Source organism: Oncorhynchus mykiss, chromosome 22 (assembly GCF_057628025.1).
Source record: "Oncorhynchus mykiss isolate SJ-2025 chromosome 22, ASM5762802v1, whole genome shotgun sequence".
Classification (NCBI taxonomy): Eukaryota; Metazoa; Chordata; class Actinopteri; order Salmoniformes; family Salmonidae; genus Oncorhynchus; species Oncorhynchus mykiss.
Genome location: NC_143043.1, coordinates 23,503,453 through 23,528,052, shown reverse-complemented (window position 1 = coordinate 23,528,052; position 24,600 = coordinate 23,503,453). Strand labels below are relative to the sequence as shown.

Here is a 24,600-nt window from a genome sequence, read left to right as displayed (position 1 = left end):
GGAAGGTGAACCTCCATCCCAGCCTCAAATCTCTGGAAAACTGACACAGGTTTCCTCAAGAATTTCAATGTATTTAGCGACATCCTTCAATTCTGACCAGTTTCCCAGTCCCTGCCGATGAAAAACATCCCCAAAGTATGATGCTGGCACCACCATGCTTCACTGTGGGGATGGAGTTCTCGGGGTGATGAGAGGTGTTGGGTTTGCGCCGGACATAGCATTTTCCTTGATGGCCAAAAAACTAATTTTAAGTTTCATCTGACCAGAGTACCTTCCTCTACATGTTTGGGGAGTCTCGCACATGCCTTTTGGCGAACACCAAAAATGTTTGTGAACACCAAACGTGTTTCTTTAAGCAATGGCTTTGTTTCTGGCCACTTCCGTAAAGCCCAGCTCTGTGAAGTGTACAGCTTAAAGTGGTCCTATGGACAAACACTCCAATCTCCACTGTGGAGCTTTGCAGCTCCTTCAGGGTTATCTTTGGTCTCCTTGTTGCCTCTCTGATTAATGCCCTCCTTGCCTGGTCCATGAGTTTTGGTGGGCGGCCCTCTCTTGGCAGGTTTGTTGTGGTGCCATATTCTTTCAATTTTTTAATAATGGATTAAATGGTGCTCCGTAGGATGTTCAAAGTTTCGGATATTTTTTTATAACGCAACCCTGATCTGTACTTCTCCACAACTTTGTCCCTGACCTGTTTGGAGAGCTCCTTGGTCTTCATGGTGCCGCTTGCTTGGCGGTGCCCCTTGCTTAGTGGTGTTAGATAAGCTGACCTCAGCTAAATCCCTAACCGGAGTTATTGCAGTTATTAAATCAAATCACATGGTTTACCTGCACAGTGTCTTTTCTCAGTTCAGAAGGAACCATGGTTTAAGAATGATACCGACTAAATAATAAACACGGTCTATAGTGGAAGTATCAAATAGCAAAATAACATTTTGGAGTGATTCTTTAAACCATAAAACTGCTTAATGACTGTAAAACTCTGCGTGCCTTTTAACAAGCACCACACACACACACACACACACACACACACACACACACACACACACACACACACACACACACACACACACATTCACGGAGGTTCTCCTCCACATACCTACTGTAACTGTTGTTAGTGAAATGTTAATTGGCAAATATCTTCCCATTCTTTGCAAATCCACACCTGTGTGAGTTTAAGTGAGCAACAGGGATAGTGAGCCAGAAAGAAAGGGGAGAAACTTCACAACTCACCAAGGGAAGTGTCTGTTGAATTAGGACACAAGGTTCTTCACCTGAAAAAAGGGTTGTTAAAGGACAAGTTAAACGTTATTTCCTTTACAAACATAGATGATTAGAAGTGATTCAATTTTGTTGTCATTATTTTTTAAATGTTATTTAGTTTTGCCACAATTAATTGTAAACTTAGACATACACAGATCCACAAGACATATTGCACAACAGTCAAAACAGAAAAATACGAGAAAAGAAAAATCATAAAACTTGACAAACATTAATTACATCACACGTGCTCAGACCCACATGTTGCCACCATATCAGTACGTATCCATATTTGTTCAATGTTTTGTTTATTTCTGATATTGTTTCTTATTTATTATCATAATCAATTGCCATTAGTTTCAGTCATTGGTTGTGTCCAATGCTTGCAAGACTCTCCATATGGCTTCAGATTGTGCTATGTTGTTTCTGTCTGTAGCCAGATTATTTTTCCACTTTTAAATAATAAAGCTTATGATTCTTCCATTCTCTTAAAGTTGGGGTATAAGTGAGGAAAATTATATTGTTCAACCCATTGGATATCTCACCATTCTCCCATAAACCATGTCTTGAAGTATTCAAATAGAGGGGTTAAAATTATGGATTTTGATGGGGACTTTTTTTTATTATGTTTCAAAGTACATTTGTCTAGGACTACCAAGATTCACATTGTGTGACCCTGCAGTAAAAGGTTATTAACTAGCACCTAGTGCAAAGTTAGTTAATGGTTAGCTGTCACGTTCTGACCTTAGCTCCATTTTGTTATGTCTTTGTTTAGTATGGTCAGGGCGTGAGTTGGGTGCGTTGTCTATGTTAGGTTTTCTATGATTTTCTATTTCTGTGTTGGGCCTGGTATGGTTCTCAATCAGAGGCAGCTGTCAATCGTTGTCCCTGATTGAGAACCATATTTAGGTAGCCTGTTTTCTATTGTGTTTTGTGGGTGGTTGTTTTCTGTCTTTGTGTGTCTGCACCAGATAGAACTGTTTCGGTTGTTTTTGTTGTTATTTTGTTATTCAGTGTTCAGTTTTCATTAAATAAGATGAACACGTAGCACGCTGCGCATTGGTCCTCACCTTCTTTCCAAGACAGCCGTTACATTAGCATTCCACACTAACCTCATAAAATATATTGGGTAAAAATACATATTTTTGGCGTGTCTCATATATACACATGAAAATACAAATAATGTGCAAACAAAAGCATTGGGAGCTAAAAAAAAATCTAATTTAAAATCTAATTTAAAATAAAATAATTTTGGCCACCATTTTGTCTCATACACTTACTTACTTACAAAACTATCTTCATAAACACAGCAATGCAAAATGGGCATGCAGCACATCAGTTATACTGTGATGTTCTCCATGGGTATAATCTGTATTCGGGACCAATATGTAATAATATGAAATCACGTTGCTGCGACATGTTGAGGAGGTAGGAAGATGACCAAATGCGATGGTTATGATATTACCTTCAGATTACGTTGCCACAATGTTGTGGGAAGGTAATTACATGACATTACCAATAATTACCAATCCCATTACATTGGTGGTGGTTATGTAACTTGTTTGCTTGGAAGAGCTGCTTCTCATCAAACATATTCCACCAAAAATAAATAAACTCAGATTACATCAGTCAGATAAAATGTAATTGTATTTGTCACATGCTTCATAAACAACAGGTGTAGACTAACAGTGAAATGCTTACTTACGGGCCCTTCCCAACAATGGCAGGGACCATACCAAGCGGTGATACAGCCAGTCAAGATGCTCTCAATGGTGCAGTTGTAGAACCTTTTGAAATTCTGAGGGCCCATGCCGATTGTTTTCAGCCAATCGTCATTGGTAAACTTTTTGACAGGGTGCTATCAGTAAAAGCAGGATCTGGCTTGTTCATTTTGATAGCGCGGGGTTCAGGACTTCAGCACCATGGACAGAATGCGCTCAGTAGCTGAAGAGGGTTCATGATTCAAATGGATAAATATTAACCAACCAATAGCTAGCTATATGCCATAATGTAACCTATGGTGCTTGACTTGGACTGGAGCTGTCCAGAGCCCCGTACTGGCACTTCACATTTTGGGAGAATTATGTATCTGCTCCTCTACAAAACAAAGTAGCTTATCTCTGGCCGAGATTCACACACCAAGCCGAAAAAAGTTGATCAAAGCAGAATATAGGTAGTATTGAATAGTAATGGAGAGTGGCCATTCATTTCCTGATTCCACTTTCTTCAAGTTTATTTGCCTCTAGTCTGTGAATCTATGCGTGACAGTAGGCTGGTCGATATTGTACAGATCTAAAATGAGCCAACCTGAATGCACATGATGCGCTTTTCCAAGTTGTCAAAGGAGGGTTTGTTTGTAAGGTCATTGAAATTAGTTTGATAATTTTAGTTAATGTAATTCATGAGGGCACACTTTTAAATATGATCAACCCCTTAAAAATCTACATATCAGCCATTATCGGAATGACCCTTAAGTGCGTGTCTGTGTATGCTGTGTGTAAGAGTGCGAGTGGGCTGTTGCCTGAGGAGACAGCGCGACATTTCAGCAGCTGGAACACAATAATGACAGACAACAGACTAACTAGATAGCCAATTCAAAACATAACTTGTAGCAGTTATCCCGCTTGTAACAATAGCTAACTAAGCATTAATGTCGTTGTCGCCTTTCCACTGGCACTGTAGGAAGCCTAAATACATCTGCACCGTTGGAAAACTGCGATTCCCCTCTATTAAATAGCAGCCATGTAATTGCAACAATGTTTTAACATTTCTAAGAATGGATTCACTGACAAATAACTAAGCATAGAGCATAGATCGCCCCTAAAACATGAGTATTTTAGCCTTATATATAAACATGTCTAGTTAGATACCTTGCTTTGAAGTATCCTACCTTATGCATGTGAGCCCTGGTTCATTGAATGAATAAATCGTTGCCAACCATCCTCCAAGGACAGCTACTGGGTGTGCAGGCTTTTGTTCAAGCCCTGGTCTAACCACATTGTAGCCTAAACATCAGCTGCTCAGTGGGAACTCGATAGGCAGACTTGGGTGTTCCAGGGCCCGGATCAAAAGCCAAGCCTGCACACCGAGGAGTTCTCCAGATGGAGGATTGAACACGTGTTGATGTGACTATAACGGTGCAGTTCTACTTTGTGGGGGGTTAAATGTCTAAATGGGATCAGACACAGCAGCCTTCCAGTCTCAATAATGCTTACTTTTTCGTGGGGTTATAATAATAGTCATGGCAATTTGGTTAAAAGTCATGGAGAAGTCATCAAACATGTGTATGAATCCTTAACAGAGAATAATCAGAGGTTTCTATAGCATGTCATTTGTGAATATCGGCGAACATAATATAATAGACCATCGTGGAAAAAGGCAGCTCCTGCACTTATTTTATCCCATGTCAAGCACCGAGCCTACCATCATCAACTGTACACACATCACGGGAAAACTAGAAGGATGTACAAGCTAATGCTTCGGCTATTAACGTTCTGAAATAGCAAAATATATGTAAATAATTTGCTCATTTGAGCTCTTTGGGTCGTCAGTCAATTTATATTATGTTAAACACGTAATCACCCCCACCCATTTTTACAGTGGGAACGCATCGGCATCAGTTCACTCCGTTGCCCCATCCTCTCCTCCCCCTCCCAGTTCCTCACCACAGCCTCACCCTGGATCACACAGACTAGACGAGGACCGAGCAGTCAAGATCCCCTCGTTAGTCGCTTGCAGACTGATAGAGGTGCATAGGCAGCCAGTATATTTTCTGTGTTTAGGCTACTTGATTCTGACGACTAAATATTTTGCCCTCTCTTGAACATAATGTGGAGAGACAAGTGTTCTCGGCAGACATTCGAAGACCTAGCATAATTCATTCGTGACGGACCCCATTGCTGCATGCCTCCTGTTTAAGATTCTGCCGTTTTGACTAATCCACGGGACAGTGGGATCCGACTACAGAGCATCTTTAGGATTCACAGCGAGTTGAGTCCAAGTTCTATTACCAGCAGTTTACCATGACAGCCACTAAGGAGGCGGTGCAGCCGAATCAGAGACAGAAGCCACCGCCAAAGGATGATGAGGAGGTGGGCTTGCCAGTCTATCCATTTGCCAGTATCTGTGGTTAGGCTATTGAAGAGTTAATGAGCTATTTCTATTTTATTATCATGTGTTCTCCATCAGTGTTACACAACTATGTGTCAAACCTATTTACGTTGTCTATTCTACAAGGTCAGTTCGGCTAATTACTAATTACATAGTGTCAAAAATTTGATGAAGCAAATTAATGCCAGTTCTTGTGTGTGGCAGAGTGTGAGAAATAGGGGTCATTTAACATCTGAATAGGCCTACTATCTATATTTTAGAACATGGTATATTCAGGAATATATTTCGTAGTCTACAGGAGGGGAGTGAGAGGATGTATTTCACTTAGATTGTGGTTTAACTGTTGGCTGTTAGATAGCCGGTGACTTATTTACCCTATAGCTTTCTGTCCATGCGCTCCCAATCGTGCGAGAATATTAAAAGACGTTAAGCACTTGTGCTGCATATATCGCTATTATATACATTAGTGGCTCTCTATGAAGAGCTTGTCAGCGCTAATGCCCGAGAGTAATGAGTGCTCTCGTGGGAATCGTGAAACTTGCACTGCCAGAGATAGATAGAGAGGGAGACCGCGCCGCGTGCGTGCTCGGCTCGGGCAAGATTGTAATTCAGCGGTTGCCTCCTGTCAGCTCGGTCAGTGCTATCCGGGATCCGTGGGACGTCTCCACCCTAACCTAAACCTACCATTAACCTAACCCTTACCATAACCATAACCTTTACCTAACCCTAAATATTTTCTGTATTTTGGGCATGTAAACCACAATTATCCAGGAGGCAGGCCTGACGATTATTATTGTCAGTATGTTCATGCAGTACAGATATCTCTCAGAGATCATGTTCTAGTCTGCAATGTTTTTGTTCGGCATCTGCAATGTTTCTAGTTAAACATTTAAACGGGTGACATCAGTGTCTGGAGGAATTGTTGGAGTGTTGCAACTTAACAACTAGCGGCTGGTCGGTGCATCAACTCTAATGATTGATATTGCTTCCCTAAATGTTTAAATAACCCCCATGTGCAGTGTGGCACCCGGGAAAAAGATCTTCCAGACCATTGCTATCCATCTGCTGTGATGTGGGTGGTCTCATACTGTATAGTTTATTGTCTGTGGTCACCAGAATGTCAATTGTAAATGTCAGTTTTTGGTGTCACTTGTGGGGCCTTACGAGTTTATTAAGCACCATGGACAGCACCCACAAATACTGTACCACTTCAGGAATATATGTTTCAGAGGGGTTGGGTTGAATGCGGAAGACACATTTCAGTTGAATTCATTCAGTTGTACAACTGGCTAGGTATCCCCTTTACCTTTCCCTTTCCCTTCAAATCTAAGTCTCCAAGCAATGCTCCTCTTGTGCTTATGATGTAGCTTGTATGTTCTTGTGATGAAGGACACACTGCAGTCTGAACAGAAACTCAACCACACTGTAATACATACCAACATCCTTTATCGTATCTCTGAAATGCTGTTTTGCTCTAACCTTGAACACTTCTGCTTCGATTGAAGGATGTTGTGTCAGGGGTACCATTTTATTTACAGAGTTCAAATAGCATTTAATATGAGATGAGATTTTGATTGGGCCTGCCTGGAGTGACAGTTGGACATGGAGGGTTTGCACTTTTGTGATGATTTAATTGGTTCCATTGCACCAGGCATGCTCAATCAAGAACCCCCTGCTTGAACCCAGGTCTGAGTAATTCATTCATGACAAACATGCAGTTAGCTATATGTCACAGGATTGTAGTGACACGCAATGCCACATAGGCTATTTATGTCAGAGATTTTATGAGGCTCTCACTGACTGCGCCTGACTCGCTGACAGCCCTAGCAGATCAACCATCCACAACATTTAATTAGTGCATTGAGAGATATACACATAGGGAAGATGCAAATAACTGTTTTATAATCTAGTTCCAATTCACTGTCAACTTTCCCATTGCCCTTTTTCTTGTAATCATAACTGTTGCATGGGGATGGAGAATCTTTTGATAAAGTGTAAAAAAATAAAATAATACTTCTTTATAAACCACAACAATCATATACATTTGTTTAGGCTCTGTAGTCCAGCATTTTGGATTTGAAATGATACAATGACAAAGAAGTTAAAGTGTAAACTGTCAGCTATAATTTAAGGACATTTCCGTGTGAACCGTTTAGAAATTACAGCACTTTTTGTACATAGTCCCTGCATTTTAGGAGACCAAAAGTAAGGTAACAAGGTCAGATTGCACCTCTAACAGTTGGGGCAATGGCTTGCATACAGATTAATATTGCACGTTTTTACAACCACAGGACTAGAGAGGAGAGGACAGGAGAGCGGAGTAGAGGAGGTTGAAGGATAAGGAGCAGAGAGTTGGACAGAGGAAAGGAGAGAGGGGAGGAGAAGAAGGTGAAGTGGAGAGGAGAGGAGCGGGATACTGCCAAATGGTTTTCAACATAGCCATTGAGACTAGGCTGCCAACGGACCTGGGGAGATGCTACATTTCAAACACCAAAATGTAGTTTGCATGTAGTTAACACAGCCTCTCAAAGAAATCCACAATGATTGTGAAAGCAGGCCTCAGTTGTTCCTTATCCAATTATCAAAAAATGGAAGTACTAACGTAACAAGCCATTGACAAAGAAATCATTGTATGGTATGTTTACGCTGGGATCATTATCATTTGGTAACATGGATGAGCCCTATTTATAGATTAATCTTAACCATGATCCCAGATTTAGATTTGGCAAATATAACACACTTTTGGCATATGTTCTTAATATTTTCCTGTGGGAATAAAAGGGAATATGAGGGAGTCCGTAGAGAGTTTGGTCTAACCTCTGATTAGAGGCGGAGAGCAGGCCGAAAAAGCCCTGTTTGTCTGTGTGTTTGTTTCGGTGTCAGTGTGTTGGGTCTGTGTTTTGTGTCTGTGTGCGTGGTGAATAAACAGCACGTCTCCGTTACCCTAATCCACTCAAAGGCTGTTTTTCAAGATTAACCACATCACAAGATCACTGGCTTCAGATAGAGGAAGATGGAGTTGTCTTGTGTGTCTATGGCCCTATGTCCTCTCAGATATCCAAAGGTGCATAGGGTGCATGGGTGGGTTTGGAATTGGGGCTTTGTTTTTCAGTAGTATTCAATGGGTCAATCAATACATGTATATGTTGTTGTTTAGATGGGTGTTGGTGTAGACACATGGTTGTCTACTAATAATTAAATTACTTTTTTTGTGTTCAGATGGGTTTCTGTTGGTGTGCCTAAAGGTTAAACCTATTTTAAAACATGTTGATGCGTCCATTCGGGTCAGGTTTGTGTCCTCTCTTGACATGGGTGCAAATGCCTAAAGATGTGCCTTGTATTACTGTAGCTTAGTATGGGGGGGATATGTACCTTTCTCTCCCAACAATCTACATAAATCTCAATGACAAATTTGACCTTTTAGATAGATATGTACACCTCTAACTTATAAGGTCATACTTTACAACCTTAAAGTTAGTCATTGGCACAGTAATTTTTTGCCTACTTACCGAGCTACAGTGAATTTAAAATAATTGCTTAGAGAGAGGTTGAAAATAAGAACCAAACTCCTAGAGCAGCAGACAGGGCTGAGGAACAAAAATAGTAAATCAGTTGCATGAGCAGCCCTCTCAATCCAACTCCCACTGGCTTTGTCCTTCACTCTTGCTCCTCCGTTCTCCCTTAATTCGCCCCTCGCCGGTAATTTTATAGCTCAGTGGCTGCTGGATGCCCCAATGTCACCTATGTCTCAAAAAAAAAAAACGTAAAGTGAGAGACTCTTAAAGTGCAGAGCCTGTGAGTTTGACTGGGCGTGTGACGACAATCTCCACTCAGACACATTCAGTTGTGTCTCAATGAGCTTACCCTGTGGATGGCTCCCCCATTACGATTTTCTTTTTCAATTTGATTTCCCTAGAATAGATGAAATACCTTTTTTTATTGGAGGGAAAGAGCTCAATTCTTATCCATGCTCTGAGCATAATTTGACTACGAATGTAGTCAGCTGTGTCTAATTGGCTTCAGTTAAATTTGATTGCAGGAGAGAAAAAGGCTTTAGCACATACCGTGTAATTTCAACCAAATCACATTTTAATTTGCGGTTGTGGATAATTCATTCAGATAGTAAAAGCTGATTAATATAATTACTCTATTGTCCTGCATACGCTTCTGCGGAGGTGGGCTGGGCTAATATTCAGACATTATATGGTCTAATACAGATGATTGCATCCTGTGAATGGCTATGTCCCAATTTGACTCGATGTCGCTAGAAAACATTCTCTGTCCTATGCACGTCATTGACTCAAGTCCGTCTTTTTACCAACACCAATATCGATATCAAAATACACAAAAAACTATACAAGGAGGAATTGTTTTGGAATGAAATCATTGAGGGCTCGTATCTATTTGATATCTTGTTTGCTTTATAAACAATAAGCATCACTTGGCATAGGAGATAAGAGAGAGAAGGAGTAGACATTCATAACATATAATATGAACGCCATTGAGTGCAAACGCGTCATAGATTTTATTCCGGACTAGACACTTGACTTCAGCGCTAGACAATGACTATCACATGAAGCATCAAACATTGGTCATTAGAGCTCCGATAAACAAACAAGGAACCAAATAGGGCACCTATTCATTTGTGTATAGGACAGCTGCAACTCTCCATATCTACTGTGCTCAGCCACTCACATGAAAGAAAAACAGACTCGTAGATTGAGCTGTCTAAATGTTGAGAATTTAGTTCCATCAGGGCCCACTCATTTTTCCCTGTGTGTGTCATGGGCATGCTGGGTAGTGTAGTTTATACATTAGAGCCCCACTGTGGAGTATAGACAAGAATTCCAACAGTGGGTGAATGGCCTGTGGTGGCGATCAATGTCCATTTTAGGAGTAGCTTCAACTCTAACCTCCGTCAAAAACTTGCACTTCGTACAACGCTGCTGTGGATCGAATGTCTTGGTCGCTTATTGGAACGTGTTGTCTGTTCTTTGGTCCAAAAAAGTGTTCTGTTTATCCACTTCTCTTTGAGGCTTTAACTGTTGAAAGCATTTGTAAGGCATAGACTTGCATTGAGCAGGGTTCTGTGTTCTTGTGGCCAGTCATGTATGGACACCCAAGGTGTATATCACAGTAAATATGTGGCAGGGTAATGTTGTGCTGTATGTTGTGTGGTGGTTTGCGTTGTGTTGTGATCATTGGCAAATGTTCAATTATCAGGGTACTGGTGGGTCTTGGGTACAGATGGATCAGATGCATGTCATTACAGAAATAACTAACACCTTCACAGCTTAAGGTGTTGTACTGTCTACTTTGAAGAATAAACACTCTACAAAGTATTACATATAGTTGAGCCATACTCTTCCAACTGTCATAGTTCTATAGACAAATCAGGAATCAGTAAACATTGAATTGGCTTTAGCAGATACTTTCGGTACATACAGTGACTTCAGAAAGTATTCACACCTCTTTACTTATTCCACATTTTGTTGTGTTTACAGCAGGGCTGCCAACTTTTGAAGAAAGCTTAGAGTAAGATTTGCTATGTCAATTTCATTGCCCACTGGCACAAACCCCTAGATGGGAAATGTTACTTTTTAAGGCTAATTTCCTACAATTCCATGCATTTTGACATGGCTTAGGCATATGACTAGGGTGAAAAAAAACACAAAAAAAACCAACAGGTCACGTGTATTCAGAATGCTTTGAACATTAAATGAACACTCACAATTCGACAATTTTGTGACATTGGGATTTATTTTTAGATAAAAACACAAACATTTTGTAATTTGGGTGGACAATCTCTTTAAAATAGGTCTGGAAGAAAATCCTGCTTGCTTTCCAAGAGGGTTGGCCTCCCCTGAAGTGCTGGGTGTTTGAAAATGTTCTTGTTATAACAATCAATATCAATATTCAATTGGTTTATGCCTACTAGTTGAAGATCCTTGTCATCATCTTGCTCTACATAGACAAAGTATGATGTTTTTATGAGTTGTGAGTTCCCCTATCATCTCTGCCTAGCATGTGCACAGTACTAACATTTATTTAGATTCCTGGGGTATTTAATATCCAATGTTTATTCAAGACTGTCCACAAATGGCTGCAAAATTACATAGCCTCGTGTAATTCATTTTCAAAGACAAGTAGGTATATCCGATTTCAAATATGTGATTAACTGGCAAAATTGGGAAGAAGTGGAATAATAAAATAAGTGTAGGGAGTAACAATAGTGTTCTTGCTTCCAAGCAAATATTTACCATATATTATTCAGGGTGGTAGGTAGCCTAGTGGTAAGAGTGTTGGACTCATAACCAAAAGGTTGCAAGATCAAATCCCTGAGCTGACAAGGTAAAAATATCTGTCGTTCTGCTCCTGAAAAAGGCCATCTTTGAAAATAAGAATTTTTCTTAACTGATTTGCCTAGGTAAATACAATTTTAGCCCATTGTTAAAGAATGAGAATTGTTCCACTGATCAGACTGAAACATACCGTACGTAGGTCTATCTACTGCCTTTTTGTTGTCACAGCCTAAACGACAATCACCAAACGAAGGAACTAATGCAAGTGCGGATTAAATCCACTTTAGTACATGCTGCCAAAAGGCATTCTGCAATAGGGACGGGAGTAACCTCTACCTCGTTTTGTTGACAACATTGTACATAAAACAGCGCTACCATGCTACTGTTTTTAGAGGTTTAGAAACTCAGCAGAGAATGTTCTCTGTCTCCATTCAGCTCTACTCTAATTTTGAGGGGCGTTTCTTTAAAACATGCATCAAATCCCCTTGATCCCTTACATATGCTTCAATGTGCCGCTGTTCACAGTGCTGTGGCAAGACAGGACAATGATAAAGGTTCAGCTCGTGATGTTAAATTGCAGGTGCAGATGCTCCGATTTCAAAATAATTTGGAGCAGTTGAAAAGTTAACGCGCTGACTATACAATAGACTAATTAGACAAATATAAGCAGTGCTTTTCAATGCGTGAGATATGAGGTGTGCGGTGAGAATGTGAGGTCAAATGCATCTGTCTCATGACCAATACATGAGAGTTGGCAGCTCTGTTACAGTCTGAATTTAAAATGGATTATGTTGATATTTTGTGTCAATGATCTACACACAATACCACATAATGTCAAAGTGGAATTTTGTTAGTAGAACATTTCTGAAATGAGTAAAAAGAAAATGTCATCAGTCAGTAAGTGTTCAACACCTTTGTTATGGCAAGCCTAAACAAGTTCAGGAGTAAAAATGTGCTGAACAAATCGCATAATAAGTTGCATGGACTCACTCAATGTTCAATAATAATGGTTAACATGATTTTTGAATGACTAACCCATCTCTGTAACCCACATATACAATTATCTGTAAGGTCCCTCAACCAAGTAATACATTTCAAGCACAGATTCAACCACAAAGACCAGGTAGGTTTTTCAATGCCTTTCAAAGAAAGGCACTGATAGGTAGATTTGTAAAAAAAAAAAAAAACAGACAGTGAAAATCCCTTTGAGCAGGGAAAAGTTATTAATTATACTTTGCATGGTGTATCAATACACCCAGTCGCTACAAAGATACAGGCGTTTTTCCCAACTCAGTTGCCGGAGAGGAAGGAAACTGCTCAGGGATTTCACCATGAGGCCAATGGTGATTTTAAAACAGTTACAGAGTTTAATGGTTGTGATATGAGAAACTGAGGATGTATCAACAACATTGTAGTTACTCCACAATACTAACCTGAATGACATAGTGAGAAGAAGAAAGCCAGAATAAAAAATGCATCCTGTTTGCAACAAGGCACATACAGTAAGTAATACTACAAAATAATGTACCAAAGAAATTCACTTTTTGTCCTGAATACAAAGCATTATGTATTTTCACACATGGTGGTGGCTGCATCATGTTATGGTTACGCTTGTCATCGGCAAGGACAAGGGAGTTTTTTAGGATAAAAATAAATGGAATACAGTTATAAGCACAGAAAAAAATCCTAGAGGATACCCTGGTTCAGTCTGCTTTCCAACAGACACTGGGAGATTTTGTCAACTTTCAGCAGGACAATAACCTAAAACACAAGACCAAATCTACACTGGAGTTGCTTACCAAGACGAATGGCTTAGTTACAGTTTTTACTTAAATCGGCTTGAAAATCTAGGGTAATAATTGAAAATGGCTGTTTAGCAATGATCAACAATCTACTTGACAGAGCTTGAATAATTTGTAAAATAATAATCCAGGTGTGAAAGCTCTTAAAGACTAACATAAATAGACTCACAGCTGTAATCACCGCAAAACGTGCTTCTACAAAGTATTGACTCAGGGGTATGAATACTTATGTAAATTAGGTATTTCTGTTAATAATTTGCCCAAAAAATGTTAAAATGTCTAAAAACTTGTTTTCACTTTTTCATGATGGAGTATTGTGTATAGATGGGTGAGAGATAAAAACCAATTTAATCGGTTTTGAATTCAGGCTGTAACACAACAAAATGTGGAATAAATCAAGGGGTATGAATACTTTCTGAAGGCACTGTATAATGCAAAAATAAGTAAGTTGGCCATTGTTATCTTTCCGTGACTTTTTGGATTCTGTCTTACGAAAGTTATTATCCCCTCCTTATGACTGTTTTATGAAGGCATCATGACTGGTTGCTTCAGGTAAAAGTGTGAACCAAATCCCAAGTCCCTTAGCCAAACAAACACTGACATTTCATATTTGATTGGTGTGATTAAAGCATGTAGAGCATGTAGAGTCTACAAAGCATATATAGTCTATAATGATAAAGGGTATAGGATATGTGTGATGATTTCTTCAGATATGTTCAGCATGCTCTTGGGTAGATTTGGTCCTTAGGCATGCTCAGACCAGCACAGATACACAAAACCCAAAACAGCTCAACATTGACTAGAATTTTAACGTACACTAATGCAACAGACTGTATACCAATGTAGCGGCCGATTATGAATCTGGAATAAGTAATTGAATGCGTCCCTACAAATCAGTTTGATACCCTCTTTGATTAGAGCGGTATGTAAATAATTTGAATTATGGATTTGAATGCACTATGGCTACATCCCAAATTGACCTTATTACCTATGTAGTACACTCCTTTTGACCAGGACCCATAGGGCTCTGGTCAAATGTAGTGCACTAGGGAAAATGGTGCCATTTGGGATACAGGTTAGGAAACCAGCATTATTACCACATTGGAGAGATGTATTGTCGTTGTATCGTGTGGTACAGATATGGAATTCAGAGTATTTTAAACAGTTGTTTACCACAGTTTTGATAGAACCATAACCCCCTAAGGTCTAAGGGCCAGGGACTCTGGGAATTGTTTTAAGATTTCATTTAGCTATTTTATTTTTTTATTTTAGGACCCCTGTAATTATATAAAAATGTTGTTTTCATTATTTGATGAAATGCATTGAATAACATATTCATACATGGCTAAAGAGTTTGGAAAAAATATATAAAGGAAGTTTGTTTTGAAGTGTCTGTCCTATATCTAAGAGATATAAGAAAGATCAGGAAATAATATATTTATTTTTTTATCCATATTTAACCCCTTTTGTAGGCACTAAAGTACTTCCATATACACTGAGTGTCCAAAACATTAGGAGCACCTGCTTTTTCCATGACATAGACTCCAGGTGAAAGCTATGATTCCTTATTGATGTCACCTGTTAGAAGGCAGGTTAAAGAAGGATTTTATGCCTTGAGACAATTGAGACATGGATTGTGTAAGTGTGCCAAGTGAACGGGCATGACAAAAGATTTAAGTGCCTTTGAATAGGGTATTGTAGTAGGTGCCAGGCGCACAGGTTTGAGTGTGTCAAAAACTTCAACGCTGCTGGGTTTTTCATTCTCAACAGTTTCCTGTGTGTATCAAGAATAGTCTACTACCCAACTTGACAAAACTGTGTGAAGCATTGGAGTCAACATGGGCCAGCATCCCTGTGGAATGCTTTTGACACCTTGTTGAGTGAGTCCATTGCCCTGACGAATTGAGGCTGTTCTAAGGGGAAAAGGGGTTGCAACTCAATATTCGGAAGATGTTCCTAATGTTTTGTACACTCAGTGTATACTTCCATTCATTTTTTTAACTGATACCGGGCTACCTTCAGATTAGTCTTGTGAGGCTTGTGCGCGTCCTAGAGCAAAATGGAGAAAACCATCAAATTCGTGAGTCTCAACATATTAATTTGTAGCCCAAATTAAAAAGACCGGTTTTCGGGATGTCTCCTGGTTTTACAACACTGCTGTAGCTGTGGTGGATTGAGATGCAGCCCAAAAGCTTGTGACCTTTTTGGTACGTCAGAACAGTGGCATGTATTCATGGATGCCAAGGGAAACCAGGCTTCCTCAAAAATTGGTCCAATAAAAACATACAAATTCTAGAACAATTTATCTTTAGTCAATCTGTGTTTTCATAATTTTCCTTAAATATGTAAGTGGCTGAATCGATCTCATCAGATAAGTCCCTGATGTTAAAGATTATTTTAAAATCCAAAATACCTCCGTTTGTTTGTCACGTTATGTTCAGAAATCCACAGGAAAGAGCGGTCACGACAACGCAGACAAAAATTCCAAATAATATCCATAATGTCCACAGAAACATGTCAAACGTTTTTTATAATCAATCCTCAGGTTGTTTTTAAAATATATATTCGATAATAATATATCAACCGGGAGTGTAGGTTTTTCAATAGGACAGGGAGAAACAATGGCCGCTTTACTCTGTTGCGAAAAACTCACTCTGAGAGCCCCCACCTATCCACTTACGCAATGTGATATTTCTCGCTCATTTTTCAAATAAAAGCCTGAAACTATGTCTAAAGACTGTTGACACATTAGGGAAGCCACGGAAAAAGGAATCTGGTTGATATCCCTTTAAATGGAGGATAGGCATGCATAGGAACAGAATAAATAAATAAGAGGCTAACTCCTTTGTCTGGATTTTCCTCAGGTTTTTGCCTGCAATATCAGTTCTGTTATACTCACAGACAATATTTTGACAGTTTTGGAAACTTTAGAGTGTTTTCTATCCTAATCTGACAATTATATGCATATTCTAGTTTCTGGGGCTGAGAAATAGGCAGTTCCAAATGGGTACATTTTATAGCCAAAAACGAAAATACTGCCGCCTACACGCAAAAGGTTAACAGATGGTATCATACCTATTTGATGTGTTCTGGACTTTAGTTTACTATGTTACGTCTACCCTTGAGTCCAGGTTGCAGATGTCAGAAACATTAAATTGCTTGACCATCCTGTAGGTCAGGGGTCTGCATCAGGCTGATCATACAGAGCCAAAACCGTCTCGTGATTTTTTTTGTTTTGTTTTTCTTTATTTTTTTACAATTTTCTATATTGTAGAATAATAGTGAAGACATCAAAACTATGAAATAACACATATGGAATTATGTAGTAAACAAAACAGTTTTGAATCGCTGCAACAACAAAAAAATGTGATTTTCTGGATTTTTTTCCTAATTTTGTCTGTCATAGTTGAAGTATACCTATGATGAAAATTACAGGCCTCTCTCATCTTTTTAAGTGGGAGAACTTGCACAATTGGTGGCTGACTAAATACTTTTTTTGCCCCACTGTATGTGTCTTCACTCTTCTACATTAATATGGATGCTAACATGATTACAGACATTCCTGAATGATTCATGAATAATGATGAGTGAGAAAGTTACAGATGCTTAAATATCATACTCTTCCCCCAAATAAAATGCTAACCTCCCCTTTTATTGTGACGGTGAAAAGTTGGCATGTCTTGGAGGTATCATGCAGTATTTGTGCATCACTCATCATTATTCACGATTAATTCAGGACTATCCGTAATCATGGTAGCATCCACATTAATGTAGAAGTGTTTAGAAACATATTATATTCTTATTTACAACAGAAGTGACTCCAAAATGACAAAATACATTATTTACCATTAATTTTTATTGGACAAACTATTTTCTGAAACAACCAAAACAAGCAAATACACCCAACATATTTGTGGAGTCACAAGCTTGATAATAATTGCATGCTAGGAATATGGGACCAAATACTAAACTTTTGACTACTTTAAATCACATAAGTGAATTTATCCCAACCCTTTTGGTCCCCTAAAATGGTGGACTAAGTACAAAAAGTGCTGTAATTTCTAAACAGTTCACACAATAAGGATGAAAATACCCTAAAATTGAAGCGGATAGTCTGCACTTTAACCTCATAGTCATTGTATACAGAACCAACACTACCAAAAATGTGTCACTCTCTCAATACTTTTGGAGCTCACTGTAACTATAAAAGGGATATTTTATGTGTACCTACAAAACATCTCAACCCTAACTCCCCATAGACATGTGCTTCTTCTCCCTTGAGTTTCTTCTCTGAGACATAGATAAATGAAGGCTCTGGATGCATCCCAAATGGCACCCTATTGCCTACACATTGCACTACTTTTGACCTATAGGCCCTGGTGAAAAGTAGTGCACTGTAAAGAGAATAGGGTGCCTTTTGGAACACAGCCTTTGTCTGATTGCTAATTGCCAGAGCTGTCAGATATTTATTTATGGTTTTCAGTGTCTCCCTGCAACACAGACTGCACACTCCGATGTGGAGTAACATAGCACATTTGGAAGATGAATGACATTCTATGACAGAAAATCAAAGGCGCAAAAAAATTGGCATCTGAAAAATGGTGTGGGCAGCCATATTAGTTTTATGACTCTGTTGTTTTATTTGGACTGTAAATCGAAACGGAAACTCTGTCTAGACTGGTGAAAGTAAAGAAAGTTAGACTTGCAGTGCTAGATGGCAACATGCTTGCTTGGTTGGGCTCTACTGTTTAGCAGTCCTTTGCCTGTAGGCCGTTGCCTGTGGATATGTCTGTGTATTTTATTTAACCTTTATTTAACTAGGCAAGTCAGTTAAGAACAAATTCTTATTTACCATGACGGCCTATCCCGGCCAAACCCTAACACGGATGGCGCCGCCCTATGGCACTCCCAATCACGGCCGGTTGTGATACAGCCTGGAATCGAACCAGGGTCTGTAGTGACACCTCTAGCACTGAGGTGCAAAGCCTTAGACCGCTGCGCCACTCGGGAGCAATGTGTACAGTAGGTGTGATAACAATTTACTTGAAGTGTTATTTATGACACATCCATAATAGGGTCATAAGCATATTGTAAAGTGGCATAACTCTTCAAGTAAAGGCATGTGTCACTGAATGTGTGTTGGGGCAACTGTGATTCCAATGACTTCAGCTATGAAGCTCTGAATGACTTCAGCTGTGAAGCTCTGAATACAATATATGAGCTGCAGTAGAACGGTCATGGGGGATGTCTCCCCACTATGGGGAGGGGGGAGGGGGGGTGCTCTAAGTGAAACACACCCAGGCAATTTTTTTAATTTTCCTGAAGGCTAGGCATTTGTCAGGGCCCTGCCACGGTTTCCTAATCCCCATAATGGTAATGGAGAGACACGTCGGGCCAGAACTCTCATGACTCTATCTTTGCTCATAATTGAGTTAATAAATTAAGGATGATGATTCCAAAACTGCTAAGTAGGAAATTGTAGAAAGAGAAAGAGATAGAGTGAGGTGAAGAGAAAAGCTCATGCATGGAGGGATTTGACAATTTAGAGCTGCTGTCAACATTCAAGGACAAGGCAGCCTTTTATTTGTGAAATTAATGAAATGAGCGTCAGCCTAACCTCTGATAATAGATCAGCCTCCTGGGCCCTTTGGGGGTCGTAAATGATACAACACTTTGGTCCCAGAACGAAGGGGTGCCCCCTGGCATTCAAATATGGACAACCGAAAACTGCACTCTCCACAGCTGTTGGAGAGGTGCTTGACTATTTGAACATTTTCTGGAGCAGGAGAAATATGATGGTTTAGTTTACAATTAACCCGTGAAACCTCCAAGATACATTTAATAAATAGACACTGGACACCTCCTCTAGAAGATGGAGCAGAAATGTCTAAAAATCGTTTTGATACAGTCTAACTAGCCATTTTTCTACTTCACCCCATCTAGCCAATCACATCTTAGAAATGGGTCGTCGGCCAGTAATCCCCTCCCTGTACCTGCAGGGTTTTGTGGGCAATTGAAGCCAGAAAGCTAGTGGTTTGGATGATGTGGAGAGAGGGTCTTAATGTTGCCACCTTATCAGAACTAGCAGATGTGGATGGAGGAGAGCCTTTTTAAGACCACTGAGGCAGAACTCTGACAGTGCCACAGCCTCTTACCCCACCAGTGCATGGCTATTAACTTAGGCGGCCATCTTGACCCGATGACCAGTGTCCTTTCTCCATGTTAACCTGTGAAATTGTTAAATGCAAACAGTGTTGTGTTTCTGTCTTGTCGAATAGAGGTAATGACACACGCTGATACTGTACAGCTGGTAAAAGGCTGCTTGTTTGTGCCAGGGAGTTGCTACAGTAGTCGGGGGTCATGAAGTTGGAGTGTGAGAGAGAGACTCCAAGAAAGGATTTAATGCAGTGGAGAACAACTACCCCCTCTCATTGAAGTAAATTCAAGGCAGACCGTGGTACTGCAGGCATTGTTAGCTGAAAACAGGATCCCTCATTATAGTGAATGGAAAAAATGGCAATCCTCATGGTTAATTTTTGATCAAATAAAAACATGTTTTGAAGAAATTCATGGTACCAATTATTTATTCTTATACAACAGATGTATGTCCTTGAACCAATTATTAAAAAATCTCACACAGAACGATAATAACGATAATTTAGCCTGCAGTACCCGGGTCGGCATTCAACTAGAGTTAATCAATGAGAGGGGGCAGCACTGAGCTAGCCAGCAACATCACTTCCTGGTGTAGTTCAAACTGCGCATGTTATGGGGTTTTCTCGCGTGGGCAAAAGTCTGTCCTCCATCCTTTCTCCTCCGTGACCCGTAAACCACTAAGTGGTTGAGTGGTCGAGGAGTGTGTCAGTTTGTTAGTAGGCAAACGGAAGAGTGTCCTTCCCTCCTAAAAAAATGTAGTCCAATTTTATTTGTCACATGCTTCATAGACAACAGGTGTAGACAGAGTGAAATGTTTACTTACGGGTACATTTCCAACAATGCAGAGTAAAGATAAGATACAAATTAGGAATAAATACACAGTGAATAACATAAAAATAATGAGTAAAAATAACATGGCTTTATATAGGGAGTACCAGTACTGAGTTGATGTGCAGGGGTACGAGGTAATTGAGGTAGGTAACAGGATAGATAATAGACAGTAGCAGCAGCGTATGTGGTGAGTGTGAAAGCGTGTATGGTGTCAGTATGCATGTGTGTGCATATTATGTGTGTGTGGGTGTGCGTGTGAGTTAAATAAAGGTTAAAACATTTTTTTTAAGTATTTGGGCGTTGAAGTGTCAGTGTGTGTGAGTGTGTGGGTAGAGTCCAGTGGGTGTGCATAAAGTATGTGCAAGAGAGTTAGTGCAAAAAAGGGTCAATGCAGGTAGTTCAGGTAGCCATTTGATTACATTTTAGCTGTCTTGTTTAGAAGTCTTATGGCTTAGGGTTAGAAGATGTTCAGGGTCCTGTTGGTACATTGGTACCGCTTGCTGTGAAGTAGCAGAGAGAACAGTCTGTGGATTGAGTGGATGGAGTCTTTGACAATTTTTTGGGCCTTCTTCTGACACCGCCTGGTATAGAGGTCCTGGATGGCAGGGAGCTCGGCCCCAGTGATGTGCTGGGCCGTTCACATTAACCTCCGTAGCGCCTTGCGGTCTGATTCCAAACACTTGTTTAAACCAAGCGATGATGCAGCCAGTTAAGCCGCTCTTGATGGTGCAGCTGTATAACCTTTTGAGGATCTGAGGGCCCAGGAGGTGAGAGGAGGCAGGAGGTGAGAGGAGGCAGGAACTGAGCAAATCTAATTGATTAAAGGCCAGCGTCTCCATTAGACGCCATCTTAGCCGACATAATTTTGCTTCAGTGCGCTATTGAGTCATCACATAGGAATGAATGGTGTCACGTGATCGATGGCTAAAACCATTATTGTTATTTTATTGTGTTACTTTTTATTATTTTTTACTTTAGTTTATTTGGAATATTTTCTTAACTCTTTCTTGAACTGCACTCTGTTGGTTAAGGGTTGTAAGTAAGCATTCATGGTAAGGTCTACACATGTTGTATTCAGCGTATGTGACAAATCAAGTTTGATTTATTTGATATATTTCATATATACAGTCATTGGTTTAATGAAAACAATTCAACCATGCAAATTCCCCTCTTGAAATGCAAATTATGAAGTATTAACTTGCATTTTTCATAAAGTCTCTTCATGCCATTTACTCTGAGCTCCTCCATGCAACTTATAAACCCCTCCCTACCTCAGAGTTGAATTTAAACACAAAATGCCATAATGTTGCTCGTGTTATTCATTGAGCCCCACCGCACAGCTTAGATGAAGCCCTATCATGCAGCTTGTTTTGAGCCTCGCCATGGAGCTGGTTATCAATGCAGCTCAAGGTGACATGCTGAAACATCGTGGCTAGCACATTGACTATTATACAGCTGAATGAGTAACTTTTGTGACTGTATTATTTACTACTTTATGTCATTCTACTATTACAGATTTATAATCTTAATTTGATCATCCTGTTGTTACAGGAAATGCAAACTTGTGGTACAAGGTTTAAAAAGTCTTCTAAAGTTGGTTATTTCCACTTCAAAATTTCTAATTTGATTTGCCCTAACTTAAAATGTATCAACCCATGCAAAAATGTCAAATCATTATTTCCACACAATAATTCACAATTTCTGTTGCGACAAGCTTATTTTCCTGCTTTGAGAAACTGGTAAAATTGAGATCCTTCACCTGTACCTAGTGCATGAGTAAACATTTACTCTGCTGTCATTGACATGGTCACAATCATTGACATTGTTATTGTGACACAAGGACCAGCACTTAATCCTAACACACTGTGCTGTTTTAGTATTGTGTTTTTCTTCTTAGGCTGTTTACATCGTATTGTAGGGATCAACCCATGCTAACTCATTCTGCTTCCTATTGTGTCCCTGCTTCAAAATGGATGTGTATGGCATGCACAATGTCTGTGATCTGGGAATTGGATTTGGCTTTCAATTTGACATTCCAGCAATTTTACGTTATGGGTATGTTTATTGTAAGCTCCTACATAACACTTTGACTCAACATAGAAGAACTCATGTATTGACAATCTGTGGTCTTGAAAATAGTTTGTGTGGATGGAAGCAAGGAAATAGAGCTAGGAAGAAAATGTGCTCAAATCTCTAAAATGTATGTGGGGTTGTTATCCTTTTGTGTGTTTATCCCTGTGTTTTGTGGTTCTGTGTGTCTAGGTATGTCTACTTTTAGCTGAACATTGGTATTTTCCAAAGATGTTGAAAGGTATTTTCCAGAACGCTCTTTTGACAACTGATGCTCTCTCTCTCTCTCTTTCTCCCTAACTCTCTCTGTTTCTCTACAGGACCTTGGTGCGGGAGCTCCACCTGACAGGAACTGGAAAGGAATTGCTATTGCTCTGCTGGTTATTTTGGGGGTCTGCTCTCTTATCACCATGTCTGTCATCCTCCTCACCCCAGGTACGGTATTGGGCATAGATAATAAGTACACTACACCTTGTATATTGACTTAGTTTCAGTACTCAGCTGTTCATCAACATCCTCAATTTGCTGCAATTAAGAACAGTTTATGCTGAGTGACGTTGTTATGGTGAGTGAATGAGGACCCAAAAGCGAACTAACTTAAACAGAGCTTCTTTAATAACCAAACATAGGTAGGCTCAGATAGACCGGCAGATTCCGACAGGACAGGACAAGGTTACAGCAAACATGACGATAGTCTGGCTCAGGCATGAAACACAAACAAGAATCCGACAAGGACAGGAACAGAAACAGAGAGAGATATAGAGACCTAATCAGAGGGAAAAAGGGAACAGGTGGGGAACGGGGTGAAATGGGTAATTAGGAGGAGACAAGGCACAGCTGGGGAAAAGAGGGGGAGAAAAGGTAACATAACAACGACCAGCAGAGGGAGACAGGGTGAAGGGAAAGGACAGAGACAAGACACAACATGACAGTACCCCCCCACTCACCGAGCGCCTCCTGGCGCACTCGAGGAGGAAACCTGGCGGCAACGGAGGAAATCCTCGATCAGCGCACGGTCCAGCACGTCCCGAGAGGGAACCCAACTCCTCTCCTCAGGACCGTACCCCTCCCAATCGACAAGGTACTGGTGACCACGGCCCCGAGGACGCATGTCCAAAATCCTGCGGACCCTGTAGATGGGTGCGCCCTCGACAAGGATGGGGGGGGGGGGGGGAAGACGAGCGGGGGCGCGAAGAACGGGCTTAATACAGGAGACATGGAAGACCGGGTGGACGCGACGAAGGTATCGCGGAAGAAGAAGTCGAACTGCGACAGGATTAATGACCCGAGAAATACGGAACGGACCAATGAACCGCGGGGTCAACTTGCGAGAAGCCGTCTTAAGGGGAAGGTTCTGAGTGGAGAGCCAAACTCTCTGACCGCGACAATATCTAGGACTCTTAGTTCTACGCTTATTAGCAGCCCTCACAGTCTGCGCCCTATAACGGCAAAGTGCAGACCTGACCCTCTTCCAGGTGCGCTCGCAACGTTGGACAAAAGCCTGAGCGGAGGGGACGCTGGACTCGGCGAACTGAGATGAGAACAGCGGAGGCTGGTACCCGAGGCTACTCTGAAAAGGAGAAAGCCCGGTCGCAGACGAAGGAAGCGAGTTGTGGGCGTATTCTGCCCAGGGGAGCTGTTCTGACCAAGACGCAGGGTTGCGAAAAGAAAGACTGCGTAAGATGCGACCAATAGTCTGATTGGCCCGTTCTGCTTGACCGTTAGACTGGGGGTGAAAGCCGGAAGAGAGACTGACGGAAGCCCCAATCAAACGGCAAAACTCCCTCCAAAATTGAGACGTGAATTGCGGACCTCTGTCCGAAACGACGTCTGACGGAAGGCCATGAATTCTGAAAACATTCTCGATGATGATTTGTGCCGTCTCTTTAGCAGAAGGAAGCTTAGCAAGGGGAATGAAATGAGCCGCCTTAGAGAACCTATCGACAACCGTAAGAATAACAGTCTTCCCCGCTGACGAAGGCAGTCCGGTGACAAAATCTAAGGCGATGTGAGACCACGGTCGAGAGGGAATAGGAAGCGGCCTGAGACGGCCGGCAGGAGGAGAGTTA

General features: G+C 40.6%; 1 protein-coding gene across 2 annotated transcripts in view; it reads left to right on the top strand.

Moving 5' to 3' along the window:
* The window catches only part of LOC110501587 (inactive dipeptidyl peptidase 10), a 313,751-nt gene that overhangs the window by 152,935 nt on the left and 136,216 nt on the right, over positions 1-24,600 (top strand). Inside the window, exons 1-2 of one of the 2 annotated variants that reach the window (XM_021579259.3) lie at positions 4,879-5,351; positions 22,852-22,966. In XM_021579259.3, the coding sequence (XP_021434934.1) occupies positions 5,283-5,351; positions 22,852-22,966 (184 nt within the window). In that variant the 5' untranslated portion in view covers positions 4,879-5,282. Of the gene's footprint in view, positions 1-4,878; positions 5,352-22,851; positions 22,967-24,600 lie in introns of those variants that run through there. The other variant, XM_021579258.3, reaches the window with a different exon arrangement.